The sequence below is a fragment of the Euleptes europaea genome, chromosome 14, assembly GCF_029931775.1.
Source record: "Euleptes europaea isolate rEulEur1 chromosome 14, rEulEur1.hap1, whole genome shotgun sequence".
NCBI classification, from domain to species: Eukaryota; Metazoa; Chordata; class Lepidosauria; order Squamata; family Sphaerodactylidae; genus Euleptes; species Euleptes europaea.
In genome coordinates, this window is record NC_079325.1 from 46018966 (window position 1) to 46034921 (window position 15956).

At 46.0% G+C, this 15956-nt stretch overlaps 1 protein-coding gene across 1 annotated transcript in view; it reads right to left on the reverse strand.

Moving 5' to 3' along the window:
* Positions 1–15956, reverse strand: part of ASTN2 (astrotactin 2) — a 783945-nt gene that overhangs the window by 374992 nt on the left and 392997 nt on the right. The window contains exons 9-10 of the mRNA XM_056860152.1: positions 1232–1316; positions 155–229 (exon numbers count right to left, since the gene is read on the reverse strand). Coding sequence (XP_056716130.1) covers positions 155–229; positions 1232–1316 — 160 coding nt within the window. The remainder of the gene's footprint in view (positions 1–154; positions 230–1231; positions 1317–15956) is intronic.

Genomic DNA, 15956 nt, shown 5'->3' on the forward strand with positions numbered 1-15956 from the left:
CCTGAAATTCCTTTTCATTAACATGACTATCCCAGGATAACAAACATTAGTAACTTCTTAATCTTGATGGGGTCCAGACCCACCCACCAATCCAGAAAAAGAAAAGACAGCAGGAAATCTGTAAAACCAGATCTGGAGACGATGCATGACTCACCTGAGTATCTTTTCAGGAGCTTGTTCCCCGGTAACTAGGTCATAGCCTCTTTCAAGGGTTGTGTAGGGCCAAGGCCTGAGAGAGACAGTGAAGAAAGGCACTCATGAAATCAGGAATCAGCAGTCATGGGGTGCTTTCATACATCCTGAATAATCCACTTTCAATCCACTTTCAATCCACTTTAACGATCATTTGCAAATGGATTTTGCTATTTCACAGTGAAATCCAGCTGCAAAGTGCATTGAAAGTGGATTGAAAGTGCATTATTCGGCATGTGTGACAGCCCCCTTGGACAAGCCATCCAAACAAAGATGCAGGAGATGGACACAGAATAGCTCAGAGAAACAAACACTCCAACAAAAAGGAGACCTGGAGGCAACAAAACCTCCACAAGACACAGGGATGTAAATGTGTGTCTCAATGTAATAAACATTCCTCAACAACTATAAAACGATGGCTCTTCCAATCTGCTCACCCAGGATCCTGAAATCATTACCCACTCTACCCACTTGCTTCACGCCTCTTTCCCCTTTAGCAACCATGCCACCCAATGGGGGATTCTGGTCAACTCCTCCCTTCTGTGGTCCTGAGCTTTCTCCCCACGTCCCAAGGGAGGGCTGTTGCTACCTTATCCCACTCCAGACTCACAACCCTCAAACACATGGCTTCTTCCACTGCCATTTAGGACCCTTGGTCTTTCCTTGCTTTATATACACCAGACTTTCTTTCCCTTCCTTTGCCCCTTGGCTTCTGGGTGGAAGGAGCCTGGATTCCAAGGTGACACCAGAAGGACACACCTTCCCACTTACCGCTAAATTGTCTAAACCACACAATGTAACAGAGAATGAAGGGCAGGATGTGTGGAGCAGTCATTAGTAAGTGTCAGGAGAAAGCTGCATCCTCTGCCTCAGTCTCCTGAGAATCTCAATTCTGATCCCCTTAGGGACAATGGAACTGATTCATGGGAAGGCAGAACATTGACTGGACCAATCCTTGAATTCTGTTTTTGCCTCATTGAAAAGGCAAGCCCCCTTTCCCCACCCAAACTCGCCAGCTTTCCCTTCTCCTTGCTCTCACCCTTCGCTGTGTCCCCAGTCACTGCGCACACACAGGTGTCGATGGACAGGGTCAGGGGCGTAGCCCTCATGACAGCTGCACTCCCCTAGAAAGGGAGAAAGAAAACAGGAGCACCTGAGTCTTAGTTGTCATCACTTACAGTCTGCACACATACCCCACTTCGGTCTGTAAATGCCACAGATAGAAAGGACCTTCCCCCATTTTTACACTATTGCTGCTGCTGAAGAAGAAGGAAGGAGGAGGAGGAGAAGAAGAAGAAGAGTTGGTTTGTATATGCTGACTTTCTCTACCAATTAAGGAAGAATCAAACCAGCCTACAATCACCTTCTCTTCCCTGCAACAGTCACCCTGTGAGGTAGGTGGGGCTGAGAGAGCTCTAAGAGAGCTGTGACTAGCCCAAGGTCACCCAGCTGGCTTCATGTGTAGGAGTGGGGAAATCAACCCAGTTCACCAGATTAGTGCCTGCTGCTCATGTGGAGGAGTGGGGAATCAAACCTGGTTCTTCAGATTAAAGTCCACTGCTCCTACCACTGCTTTTAACCACTACACCACACTGGCTCTCTAGGAGATACCAAATTGTTGACAATTTGCTGCCAGAGGACGTTGTAATGGCCACAGGCATAGAAGGCTTTAAAAGAGGATTAGACAGATTATTGGAGGATAAATCTATCCGTGGCTACTAGCCATGGTGACTACCCGGAACCACCATGTTCAGAAGCAGTAAACCTATGAATTCCAGTGCTAGGAGGCAACATCAGGGAAAAGCTTCGATCTCTATGCCTGTTGGTCCTCCAGAAGAACTGGTTGGCCACTGTGTGAGACAGGATGCTGGTCTAGATGGACCACTGGTTTGATCCAGCAGGGTTCTTCCGATGTTTAACAGCTAAAGGAGGGACTGCAAAAGTTGGCCCTCTGTTTTCCATCGATATTGGAAAGCCTTTAATTAGCAATGGTAAAGATATGAGCCAAAACCATTTCCTCCAGGTTTTCCACCAAGCATCATCTTCCTTAAGATGATTCTTGTGTCTTACAAAATTATAGTGGCTGTAATAGTTTTAGTTCATGGTAATTCTGTTGCCATCTTCAACAAGCTGAAAAGAAAAGCAGGATATCAATCTAACAAATAAATAAAAGGTGCTCCAGACAACCAACAATCCATCAAACCACAGAAGTGCCAAAAGAATTATTCGTTCTGATAATGAAGTGGCGTGTAACTGTTGGGATCACGTGACCAGCAAAACAAAGCCACCCATGGACAAGGTAAGGGAACTTACTTACTGGGGGTGCGGGGGGGGGGTATCCTAAGTATGTACAAAAAAAGACTTTGGAATTTATCCCAAATGAAGGAGAGGGGCCAGAGACCTAATAAGGATCATGCCCATTCTAAGAAGCACAGAATGTTTAGAATCTATTAAGGGAATGGGAGGAGGGGGAAATACAGGAAGAGGAAAGGCATTTTCCAAATGGTCCCACCCTCCCATGAGCCCTTGCAAAATCCTACTTTGTAATCTCCCAAAATGCCAGTCCAACCAAGTAATAAAACAAGGAGAGATCCAGTGTCCTCCCGTCCAAAGCATACTAACTCTTGATGGTTTGTCACCAAGATGGCTCACCACTCAGAGAAATGGGGTGCATGCAGCAGTATATTCCAACTAATGTGTGCGTTCAGTGCTGTCAAGTTGCCTCCGACTCATGGCGTCCCTATGAATCAATGTCCTCCAAAACATCCTATCCTTAACAGCCTTGCTCAGATCTTCCAAATTGAGGGCCGTGGCTTCCTTGATAGAGTCAATCCATCTCTTGTTTGGTCTTCCTCTTTCCCTGCTGCCTTCAGTTTTTCCTAGCATGATTGTCTTTTCCAGTGACTCCTGTCTTCTCATAATGTGACCAAAGTACGACAGCCTCAGTTTAGTCATTTTAGCTTCTAGGGTGAGTTCAGGCTTGATTTGATCTGTAACTCACTGATTTCTTATGGTATCCATAGCACTCTCCTCCAACACCACATTTCAAAGGAATCTCCTTTTACATTACATGAACATTTTACATTACCATTACATTAGAAACTATTTAAACTGCAAACCACCTGAAGCCTCCCTAAGCTTCCGTTTCTCTCTCGTGCCCTGTGGGAACAGCTGACCCTCACGCCATGCCACGCCACCCCATCCCACCCCTCCCCACTGTGTAAGTGCTGCTGAAATGCAACAAGCCTTAGCATCTCTGTAAGTGTTTTAAGTGATCAAAATGTTCCACATGCATTATCTTGGGTGATCCTTACAACGGCACTGTATGATAGGTCACCATTCCCATCCCTTGTACTGCAGACAGGGCTGAGACAGAATGGAACACCTCGAGCCACCTGTTGAGTTTTCAGATAAAAATCAGATTTAAATGTGCAAACTCCTGGATCACGGCTCTCTCTCCTTCTCAGCCGCTGCACTGCACTAGCTCCCGTGAGCTGTCAAAATGTCATCTCTCCCTACCACCATCTCCGATGTCACCAGAGAGAGCTGCAGCGCACTGTTAGCGGCCTGGCTGAGATGGATTCTTTGTTTCATATAAGTACATATCCTTAAGCAAGTGCCATTGAAAAATAAAAGATTAATTGGATTTATGCATCCAGGAGCCAAAGCCATCAAAAAGCCTTTGTTGATCCCCCCCTTCTCTTTCCCCACTCAGCTGATGCCATCAGTTGACAAAGTACCAGGCTTGGATAAGTTTTGCACAGCTGGCATGAAGAAGAGGTGGGGCAAGGGTTCCTTTGCCTTCCTGCCCACACAAGTGGTTCCCTTGCCAGGCTCAGAAGAAGAAGGAGGAGGAGGAGGAGGAGGAGAGGGGAGGGGAGGAGGGGGAGAGGGAGAAGAAAAAGAGGGAGAAGAAGAGAAAGAAGAAGAGTTGGTTTTCATACCCCGATTTTCTCAACCTTTAAGGAGACTCAAAGTGGCTTACAATTGCCTTCCCTTCCTCTCCCCACAATAAGCACCTTGTGAGGTAGCCAGGGCTGAGAGAGTTCTGAGAGAACTGCGACTAGCCCAAGGTCACCCAGCTGGCTTCATGTGTAGGAGTGGGGAAACCAACCCGGTTCACCAGATTAGCGTCCGCCGTTCATGTGGAGGAGCGGGGAATCATACCCGGTTCTCCAGATAAGAGTCCGCCGCTCTTAAGCAGTACACCATTATGGGGTCCACAGACATGCCAGACACCAATTTGTTGTTGCTGAGATCTCAAAGAGACCTTATATTGTCTCCTGGAGATTAAAGGGAAACAGCTTTCTTGGTGGAAAAAACTGGGGTTCGGCTAGCAAAGGTTTTTTAAGGAGAAAAGGGCCCTGGAAGGGAAGGGAGGGGAATAAGACAAGCTAATGATGTGCTAAATTGTAACAGCTCCTTCATAAAACATTCACCGCCTTAAACATGCCTAATATTAAAGATTGAATGTCCTGGGATTTGTCCTAGCGACTCCGGAGGCCTGATTTATGATCTGCCAGGAGCTGCTAACTTTGTGATTCATGATGCGAGGTTTGGAAATGTAACCTTTTGCGAAGGAAAAGCGGATGAGGGAGAGCCGGCCGCTCCATCCCTGGGAGGAGATCAGTTGGCAAGGAGGAGCTGCCCTTTTCTCCCGGGGTGTGGAAAGGGGGCTGAAAAGGGGGCGGCCCCCCGTTTCATGCTCATTTGTTTTAGGAACTGGCGCACCAATGGAAAGATCCATTAATAAGCCATTTTCTTCCTCAACTGCTTAGCATGCAAGTTCTCTCTGCCCGGGTCATTAACTCCTCACAATTATTGCATAACAAATATGTGCTCTGCAATTGAGCAACATTTGAAAAGGGATGGGGAGCGAAGCAGCAGACAATGGGTCTCTCCTCTTTTTTTTTTAATGTTTAACCTTTCGCTCAGTTTCCTTCTCCCTCTTCCCATGAAACCGCCTGCCATTTTATTCACACAGTGTTGTGGGAGTGAGGGGTTGCGCAGGTTACCTCCGATTCGGCACCCCCTCAGATTCTGGTGGCTTTTGACTAGTAGGGTTGCCGGGCGGGTGGTTTCAGGAGGCAGTTGGCCACCAATCCACCCGGCTGCTCTGGAGTGGGGCCTGTGCCCGCTGCAGTTATGTTGACCCCCAGAAGTGCCGCATCACTGTGGTCACTTTAGCACTCAAACCCCCAAGGGTTTGAGTAGGGTTGCCAGGTGCCCGCTGGTGGCAGGCAACCCCCCGGCCATTTACCCCTCTGCCAGCCGAGCACCTGAGGGTCGGCGGGCAAACAGGCACACACGCGTGCATACGATGAGCGGCACTTCCGGTTTGGAACCGGAAGTTCTGCCTCGCGAGGGGCCTTTACCTCTTCGTTTGAGTGGTAAAGGGCCGCTTTACCATTCAAACTAAGAGGTAAAGGCCCCTTGCAAGGAGGCACTTCCAGTTCTAAACCGGAAGTGCCGCGCATGCACGCGCGATTACAAAGAAAAGCCTCCTGCCAGAGGAGAGGAGGCACCTGGCAACCCTAGGTTTGAGTGCTAAAGCAGCAGCAGTGATACGGCACTTCTGGGGGTAAACCCGGAAGTGACGTAATCGCAGTGCATGTGGCTACCATGTATGTTGTTGCCCCAAACCCGCCACCTAAAACCTCCCACTGATGGAGGGGAGGGGGGACCTGGCAACCCTATTTACTAGCCCCATTTATTTAACTGAAGAAAAAAATAACACAGATCTCTGCTTCTTTCACATCTCACAATAAACTACTGTTCACATTTATTTGTTCATTTGTTTGGAAAGCCAGCTCTCTACCTCTGGTAGCCTTCTACTTATCCACAGATACCCATCTCCAGTAAAGATCACACAGAAGACTGATTCAGACATGCATACCTTTGTCTGGTAGCTCAAGGCATCTCATCACAGAACACTTCTCAAGAAGAGAGAACAGGGTTTTTTTCCAGAATCAGAGCCCCAATCAGGAAAACAACAGTAACAAAACCGGAAAAAAAGCCCAAAAGGATATAGCAATCAGGTAAACAGAGGTTCCTTAGTTGGAGCCTGACCTTTGTCTCTGGGGATGCTGTACCAGCTCTTCCCTAATGACATTTTGGAAGGCTGTTCTGTGGACTTGCTTCCATCTCTGCAAGTCCCAATTCTTTCTCAGATGCCAGACCCTTTGGACAGATCCCTTGCGGATCACTGTTTAACCATGAGCCGGTAACCCCGTCTAGCCAAAACTGGTAGGACTGGTCTGATACAGCCAGTGCAGAAGCAGGATAGATATAAACGTTTTCAATAGACAGACAAATCATAAGGTTCAGAGATGAGTAATTGTACTTTACTAAAAAAAAAAAAAAAAAAAAAAAAACACCCGGCAAATCGGGTTCAAAACAAGGTCCTTGGAAGGAGAATAAAACGAGTCCGATAGCACCTTAAAGGCCTTGAAGACTAACAACAATTATTCCAGCATGAGTTTTCGTGAGTCAGAGCTCACCTTGGGAGCAGCTCAGATACATTTTACACTCCGTGCAGGGTCAAGGATCCTGCCCCCTGTACTTGGAACATTTATCTCAGTCCCTTCATTGATACAAGACAAAAAAATAAATAAATATGACTACTCAAACAGCCTGTAACTATTTTATTATTTGCAGTACTTGTTGCTCGCATCCAGATTGGCACCTGAAGCAGAGGCTCCATCAATGCAGAAAAAATGTATCGATTCCAATTCCCCCAGCGAAAGCTTTGGCTCTGGGCTTTGCTTCACAGGAAGGCTGCTTTCATCCCAAAAAATCAAGATGTCAAGCTCTACCAATTTCCCATCTGGAAATTAATGTATTTCTGATGGTGGAGCATTACGGTCTTTATTTAAAGCCAAACCCTACAAAATCGACTTGCATTTCCCTTGATCATAACTCAAGGTTAGCGCTAGAACGAGTAACTCTACATGGATTTTGGGATGGGATCCTGAAGGGGCTAGCAAGCTACTGGGAATGATCAAGCCCCTAATCCCAAGTTACCCTTTGCTCAGTGACTCAGTGGTAGAGCATCTGCTTGGCATGCAGAAGGTCCCAGGTTCAATCCCCAGCATCTCCAATTAAAAGGACTAGGCAAGTAGGTGATGTGAATAGACCTCTGCCTGAGACCCTGGAGAGCCACTGCTGGTCTGAGTAGACAATACTGACTTTGATGGACCAAGGGTCTGATTCAGTATAAGGCAGCTTCGTGTGTTCACACATATTATTTGTGTTTAATACATTTAATATATTTACATCCTGTCTTTATTCCATTAAAAGGAGCCCCGTGGTACAGAGTGGTAAGCAACAAGCTAGCATTTGAGTCATCACACCAATAGGTGGCTTTTAGGGATTCTATATACAGAATTACGAACCCCGTGGCGCAGAGTGGTAAGCTGCGGTACCGCAGTCAAAGCTTTGCTCATGACCTGAGTTCGATCCCAGCGGAAGTCGGTTTCAGGTAGCCGTCTCAAGGCTGACTTTCATCCTTCCGATTAGGTAAAATGAGTACCCGGCTTGCTGGGGGTAAAGTGTAGGTGACTGGGGAAAGCAATGGTAAAGCCCCCCGTAAACATATCGTGCCTATTAAACATGATGTGATGTCACCCCCTGGGTGAGTAAAGACCCGATGCTTGCACAGGGGACTTCCTTTAGCTTCCCCCCTTTCCTTTATGGATCTCAAGGCTATGTGTGTCAGGTTACCAGGGTCCCCCCAGTTCAGGCACTGAGGAGACCCACACCTGCTAAGCTTCAGCAAGGTTGATAACTCATGTGCTTTCCCACCTAACGTCAGCTCTGTCCCTGGGAATGCCCCAGGAACACCCCCTGAATGCCAGCGTGGCCTCTTATCCCAAGACAACACTGCCAGGAGACAGTGCCACCACCTGAGGCCCACGCCACTCCACCATTCCCAGAGGCCGGTATAAGTTGCCCTGTGCCACCGTCCGTGTCACTATGCATGGTGCAAGTGGCATGAATGCTGGTGTAGGGGTTATGCCAGCTCCTATGTGGCTCTGCTCTCCCCCCTTCAAGACTGCACAGTACAGAAAAGTGGCAAGATGTGAATTGGGTTCTTCCTACTGTGGCCACTGTACTTCACCATTGAGCTTTGATTGCTCTAAGTCTAAAATATTAGGCCAGTGGTTCTCAATCTCTGACTGTGCAAGGACCCCCATTTTGATTCTAAAAATTCCCGGACCCCTCAAGCCCTCTCTCCGTAACACCCCAGGCAAGGCAGCCCCTTTTCAAAGAGCACCTGGGAAGCTGCAAATGCCCTGCAGAGGTAGGCTTCTCTCCTCTCCTGCCCTCCGAGCAATACTGCCAGAGCCATGTCAGCTACACTCACATCAAGTTGAAGTCAAATGTTTAGATTGTCTGTATATGGCCTGCAAGGTCAGATCTCAGTGGCAGCTGATTCTGTAGGGCCACAGGTCAAAAGGCCCTGGCCCAAGATCTGGTCAATCCACTCCTTGATTGAATGGGACATTGCGCCATGGGCAGCACAAAAAAAATCTCCTTGTTAGTATAGGAAATTCCAGCCGGAGGTCATCTGAACAGAGTTCAGAAGGGGCCTGGAAAAAACTTTCCTAGCTGCTGATCGAAAAAGGCCAGCGTCACACAAAACTCGAACATCTGGAGCTCCGCTGAAAACTGCCTTTGGCTATTAATGTCTATTGACGGGGGCTCTCAGTCTTGATGACATCTTCCCCATTGGAAAGCAGAGGAGAAAATCAGTTCCGTTTTATACCTGCTGAAACTACAACGGCTTCATCAGGGCTTGTTCCTCTTGATGCCACTGAGCCAACTGGAGATCCTGGGGTTCAAGCTTTTGGTTGCCGGCAATCAGTCAGCACATTTTCTGCCTCGTGCTCTGACATGATTTGGAAGCTGAGGGGTGGAAGGTGGTGGCAGCTCTGAACTCCCTCCGTTTCAAAGACGGGAGTCAATTCCATCTCCTTAAGAACCTAAGAAAGGCCATGCTGGATATAATATAATAGGCATGGTCCTCTGATTTTGGAGAGAACAGGTATGCATCATGATTAGTATCCATTTTTACTAGTAGCCATGAATAGCCCTCTCCTCCATGAACATGTCCACTCCCCTCTTAAAGCCTTCCAAGTTGGCAGCCATCACCACATCCTGGGGCAGGGAGTTCCACCATTTAACTATGTGTTGTGTGAAGAAATACTTCTTTTTATCTGTTTTGAATCTCTCGCCCTCCAGCTTCAGAAGATGACCCTGGGTTCTAGTATTATGAGAGGGAGAAAACTTCTCACTGTCCACTCTCTCCATACCATGTACCCCTTCCCCAGGGTGGAGAATCTTTGCCCCCACTCCTAGAAAATAGAGGGTCTTCATTTTCACAGTGTGTCAATGAGATGAGAAGGGTTCATCTTACAAAGGACTCGTGGACTCCCTGTGTTCCCCACACCCCAATATAGGAAACAGGGGTTTAAGTTATAGAAGTCATGGATTTATTGAACTACTTTGATTGAATCACTCTGGATACATCAGTTGGTTTGCTTGATTAATCAATGTATTAGTTTTGTTAATGTTACTCCTGCCCCATGAGACTTTTTAACCCAGGGAGGGGGATATCAGAAAGTAACAGATTATCCTATCCCCTTGGGAAAGTTTTCAAAATGATGGGACTGTTTGTGGTATAGTGGTTAAGAGTGGTGGTTTGGAGAGGTGGACTCTGGTCTGGAGAAGCAGGTTTGATTCCCCACTCCTCCACATGAGCGGCGGACCCTACTCTGGTGAGCCAGGTTAGTTTCCCCACTCCTACACATGAAGCCAGCTGGCTGACCTTGGGCTAGTCACAGCTCTCTTAGACCTCTCTAAGCCCCACCTACCTCACAGGGTGTCTGTTGTGGGGAGGGGAAGGGAAGGTGATTGAGAGCCAGTTTGAGTCTTCCTTAAGTGGGAGAGAAAGTTGGCATATAATAACCATCTCTTCTTCTTCTTCTTCTTCTTCTTCTTCTTCTTCTTCTTCTTCTTCTTCTTCTTCTTCTTCATGATTCTGTACATAGCAGACATTCAACTTTTCTGCTTACAGTTTAAAGAAAGTACTGTATTCCAAGCTGGATTTAGAAGATTGGAAACACAGAGAGATAATCAAACAGAATCTTTAGATACACATGTTTTAGTTGAAATTAAGAACATGATTAGCAAATTAGATGGCTGTGAAAATCAGACAAGCATCTTACAAAACAAGCAAAAGGAACAGGAGGATTAAAAGTTTGAGCTTGCGAGGTCTATGAACTTGCTGTAAGTAAATTAATCAAGTAGTACATTTTATTTATGATGTACCAGAAAACTGACTCTCCCTGGGCACAGACAAGGAGTGGGAACTGCACTCAGACCAGTCTAAGAATTCAGACTCTGAAAATAAACCAGTGAACATGTGAGTAAGGCTTGTCAGAATTAAACTTTGTGCAGAATACATTTTGGTAGAAATGTGAACTAATGATAAATCCGATTCACTTATTAGATATTTCCCTTTTTAATTCTGAACTGACATGTTAAACCAACTCATGTTCTTCAAGAGGAGGCAGTTGTAAAATGGGAACTTTCACTCATTGTGATTGTTCTGTTTTGTTTTTAAAGAAGGGACAAGCCATTTAGGCGAAAATCTGGAAAGGTCAGGCATCATTAAGCAGTTGGAAGCTGTGAGATATAAAGAATAAAAGCTTGCTCTATTTCATCGTACATTTTCTTTTTGTCTTTCATGAATAATCACAGCATGTGTGTGAGTTTGCCTTGGCTTCTCAATTAATGATGAACAATTAACTACAATTAATGGTCTTGTAAATATCCATTTAATAAATATGAATGATGTTTTCTTCTTGATGGCGTGCCTTTTGCTCTCCTTGTCTTTCTTCTTTTACTATAAGAATAAACAGCCAATAGTAATAAATCAACAACAAGGAGAGATGATTCCTCAGAAAACTATATCCTTGGGCTTGCTCCTGCTTCCTTAGCCTTGGCTTTCAACATCTTGGCGCCAGAATCAACAGAAAGACCACTCAGAAGAAGAGAGCTGGAGACTCTTTAGCCACCTCCTTAAGTGTAGGCCAAACTAAATGCGATGTGGGAGACCATCCCACCAGGGGGTGCAGATCCTTGGTACAGGTGTGTGTGGTAAAGTTCAAAACAGCTCTAGCGGGACTGGAATGAATTGGGTCAGGCCAGGAGTGATAGCCCAGCAGGTGTTCAACCTTTTCTCCTGAACCAGTTTTCATTCATAACCCTTTCCCCCTTTCCTGGTTTTATTTGTCCTACGGGGGACATGCTTGGAATTAAACACACAGGTACTGTCTGATTGACAGATCTCACACATCTTGTTTAGTTAACCTTAAGGGAAGGACTATTGTCCATGCTTTGAAATGCAAGGGAAGTTAGGTTCGATTCCTGGCATCCTTCAGGCACAAGAGCTCAGGTGGAGGGTGCTGAGAAAGACGCTTCTCTGGAGAAGACATGAGAGAGCCAGCTGAAGTAGACAAGTGAGCTGGGATGGACCAACAATCTGACTCATTAAAAAGCGTCTTCACAAGCCTCAGTATTTTGTGTCAATCAGAACTGCTACAGAAGGCTGTAAGAATGTTTAAAAAAAAAAAAGCTTGCTTTTACTGTGTGTGTCCTGTGTCCAAACAGCGGGAGGAGGAGAAGAAGAAGAGTCGGTTTTTATGGCCCAGTTTTTTCTACCTTTAAGGTGTCTCAAACCAGCTTACAATCTCCTTCCCTTCCTCTCCCCTGTGCTTGCATTCCTGATGTTGTAAATGTTCATGTGTAAGGCTGAACAGTTAGCTGTGTGAAAGAAGAAGAAGAAGAAGAGGAGGAGGAGGAGGAGGAGGAGTTGGGTTTTATATGTCGATTTTCTCTACCTTGTAAGGAGAATCAAACTTGCTTACAATCTCCTTCCCTGCCTCTCCCCACAAGAAATACCTTGTGAGGCAGGTGGGGCTGAGACAGTTCTGAGAGAACTGTGACTAGCCCAAGTTCACCCAGCAAGCTTCAGATGGAGGAGCGGGGAATCAAATCTGGTTCTCCAGATTAGAGTCCCCTGCTCTTAATCACTACACCATGCTGGCTTTCTAGCATTATACATTACATTATACACAAAGTGTAAAGTGCCTACCCAATGATATGTGGAATCTGCAAATATTAAGCTGCGTAAATCATAAACAGGAGTCGTCGTGTGGCACACACTGCCACCAGTTCACGGAAGCTTATGCTAAAATAAAAATTTGCTAGACTTTAAGCTACCTCAAGACTGATGCTTCTTTTTTTCCTGCAACCAGCACTGCTAATCCTCTGGGTATACAGCTGCGTAAATCATGTTAATGATATGCAACTTTAAAAAAAATACATACAAATTAGCAGTGGCCCTTTGGCTGGTGAAATGCTGAGATAGCTTCCCCACCAAATCGAGCATTATGCCTCTATCACGGAAGAGAATCGTGTGGCAAACTCATGTTTTCAGGTTGCAAAGCATTAAAACAGATAATTGAGTACCTGTGCAACGTAATACCCCTGGGGGGGGGGGAAATACTTCATCACCACACAATATGCTGTGCTGGGAAGAGCACAGCACATCCCATTCTGAACACATGAATCCATGGCTTTACCCCCTCAGTTTAGCGTGATATTTTTTATAAATGCACCCAAACATGATGACAGCTTGTATTTACCAAGTCAGGGAGCTTGTAAGCTGTCCTCCTTTTCCCCTTGAGGTGGTAAACACCAGCTGTCAACATGTGAGAGAGCTTTGTTAAAAAAATTATTCACCCCATGAAACTGACAAGGTATAATCTTCCCATGATCACTTTATCATAGGGAAAGTATGATGTGGGTAGCACAGGACGGGGCATAAGACGATCATATCAAAAGAGCGTTGGGTTTAATGCTGGTGGAGGTTGCATACAAACAATGGCAAGCAGGTAATGTTCAAGTTCAATGTTCAAGGGCAAGCAGGTTAAAGGAAACCACAAGGACGGAGGATTTGGCTCAAGAAAATGTATCCCCGTATGAATATCATTCATTTGCAGAGCAATTGGTTCTGTCCCAGTCCAATATCTGGTGATAAAACACATTTGCTGAAGTTTTGTACTGTCTTTCAGGGTGGAAACCAAAGTGTCCTCTCTTCCCCCTCGAGAACTCTTAGGGCCAAACCAGATGGGACGACGGGAGAGCCATTAATGAATCTGCCCCTTGAAAGGCACATATTCAACCTGTGCTCTGCCAGCTATGCCGGCTCTATATTAAGCACCAGATTAGGTTTAAGGTTTTGGTGTTAACATTTAAAGACCTAAATGGTCTGGGACCGTTGTACCTGCAGGACCACCTCTCCCGATATACACCCCCCCCAAAAAAAAGAGTGCTTTGCTCATCTGGATAAAATCTTCCAGTGATCTATGGCCTGAAAAAATATATCCAGCTGTCCTCAACCAGGGCCAGGGCCGTTTTGGCTCTGGCCCCAGCCTGGTGGAACGCTATGCCCAGGGAGGTTTGGGATCTAGAAAGCAGGATCTAGAACATAAGAAAGGCCATGCTGGATTAAGACCAAGGTCCATTAAGTACAGCAGCCTGTTCACACAGCGGCCAACACTTCCGCAAGGCCTGTAAAACTGAGTTGTTCCCCCAGGGATATCGTTGAGGGCAGTGGCAATCTTCCATTTGGCTGCTCCCCTGTCCCTTCTCCTTTTCTCCCCTCCTCTCTGTCTCTGCTATTTTCCACAAAGAGTACAAATTGTGAGGACTGCTGTATTATTGTATGATAATATAGATGTATCTGCTGCTGTGTCAGTAAGGGTGCCGGTTTTATTGGTGTACTTTATGTCATTATTTACTGTTTTTTGATTGTCCTAAAGTGTTGTGAGCTGCTCTGAGCCTGGCTTGCCAATTCATGCAAAAGAGAACCCCTCTATGCTCAATTTACACAGTCACCAAAATCAGCATAGGAAGCCATAGGATAGAGATCACCTTGCAAAGCAGCAAGTCTGACCTAAGACTAATTTAGGGCGGAACCCTTGATTTATTTTGGGCTTTAAATTGTTCCAGCAAGTTGTGCATCGCAGGACCACCTTTCAATTATTTCTGCTGTACAGGTACATATTGTTAGAAATAAGAGATTATCAGCCCATTCCTGAAAGTGGGGCCGAAACCTCTTAGGAGGCGGCCTGACCCCGCTGCCAGAGTAAGTGTGTGTAAAACCGTAATTACATGCACTTACGCTGGCGGTGAGGCCAGTCCCCCTGGCGGCAGAGCACCGTGGGACTGCGCCTCGCCCCTCCGCTGGCGCGACCTCTCTGTTGTGCAGGCTACGGCGTGGAGAGGCCGCGCCGGTGCAGGGGGGATTCCGGGGGCGGGCTGGGGGAGGAGCCACCGGTTAGGCGGCTTCCTATCCCGGTTACACCGGTTACGCCGGCACCAGGAACGGCGGTGCTGAGCCTGCTTTTGAGCAGGCACAGCCTCGCTGTTTTCAATGGGGCTTTTAGCCCCGGTAAAACAAAACAAAACAGCCACAAAACAGTTTTTTTTTTTTTTTTTTTTAACGGCATGGGCGAATTGGCTTAGGAGGAGGCGCCGCTGCGCCTCTTCCTTGCTGAGTCCGCACGCTGTCATTTCAGGAATGGGCTATATATTATATGTTTTGGCTTCCTATGTTGCTTTTGGTGACTGAGCCTGACTTGTCTGGGAAAGGGCGGCCTAAAAATCAAACAAGCAAATAAAATGGGTCTGCATCTTGTAGTCTAATATTTAAGAACCAACAGATAGTTGTTGTTTTTTCTCTTTCAAATCTTTCTGGTTTAGTTATGTCCTAGTTTAAAAAAAGATTACTCCATTATGATTAGCCCCTATTGACAACTGCCTTTTATTTCTGCAAACCATGTCACCTACCTGCATTGCAAACTATTTGAATAGGATTAAGCCACAGAGAAACACAAAGCCACAGAGATTAGGCTCTCAAACGATAGACTGGTTTGTAATTATATGTTAACTCTGTGAAAATTAAAAGCAAAAGGTGCAATGCCTTCGTAGCATTTGTGATGCCTGCAGTAAGAGCATTTAATCTTCAAATTATAGGGAGGACGGGAATTTGTGTAAAACTGGTAATAACTGAGATGCCCGCGTGACAGCTTGGAGGTATTTATCTCACAAATGTATTGGTTCTTGTAGGTTATCCGGGCTGTGTAACCGTGGTCTTGGTATTTTCTTTCCTGACGTTTCGCCAGCAGCTGTGGCAGGCATCTTCAGAGGAGTAACACTGAAGGACAGTGTTACTCCTCTGAAGTTGCCTGCCACAGCTGCTGGCGAAACATCAGGAAAGAAAATACCAAGACCACGGTTACACAGCCTGGATAACCTACAAGAACCAATGAACTCTGACCGTGAAAGCCTTCAACAATATTTTCACAAATGTATGTTTTTATTCTCTTATTGCACTTGATATGTATTTTCGTAATATTAAACTTCAATCAGTAATTTCTAAAAAAAAAGTACCCCTAAAAGTTTTATCTCCTCTTCCAACCTATCTCCTTCCTGCCTAGCAGCACAGAACAGCTGAATGCCCAAGTTCTAACTAAACTGAAGAAATACAGTTGGTTTTATACCCCACTTTTCTCTACTGAAGGAGTCTCAAAGCGGCTTACAATCACCTTCCCTTCCTCTCCCCCGTCAACAGACACCTTGTGAGGTAGGTGGGGCTGAGAAAGTTCAGAGAGAACTGTGACTAGCCCAGC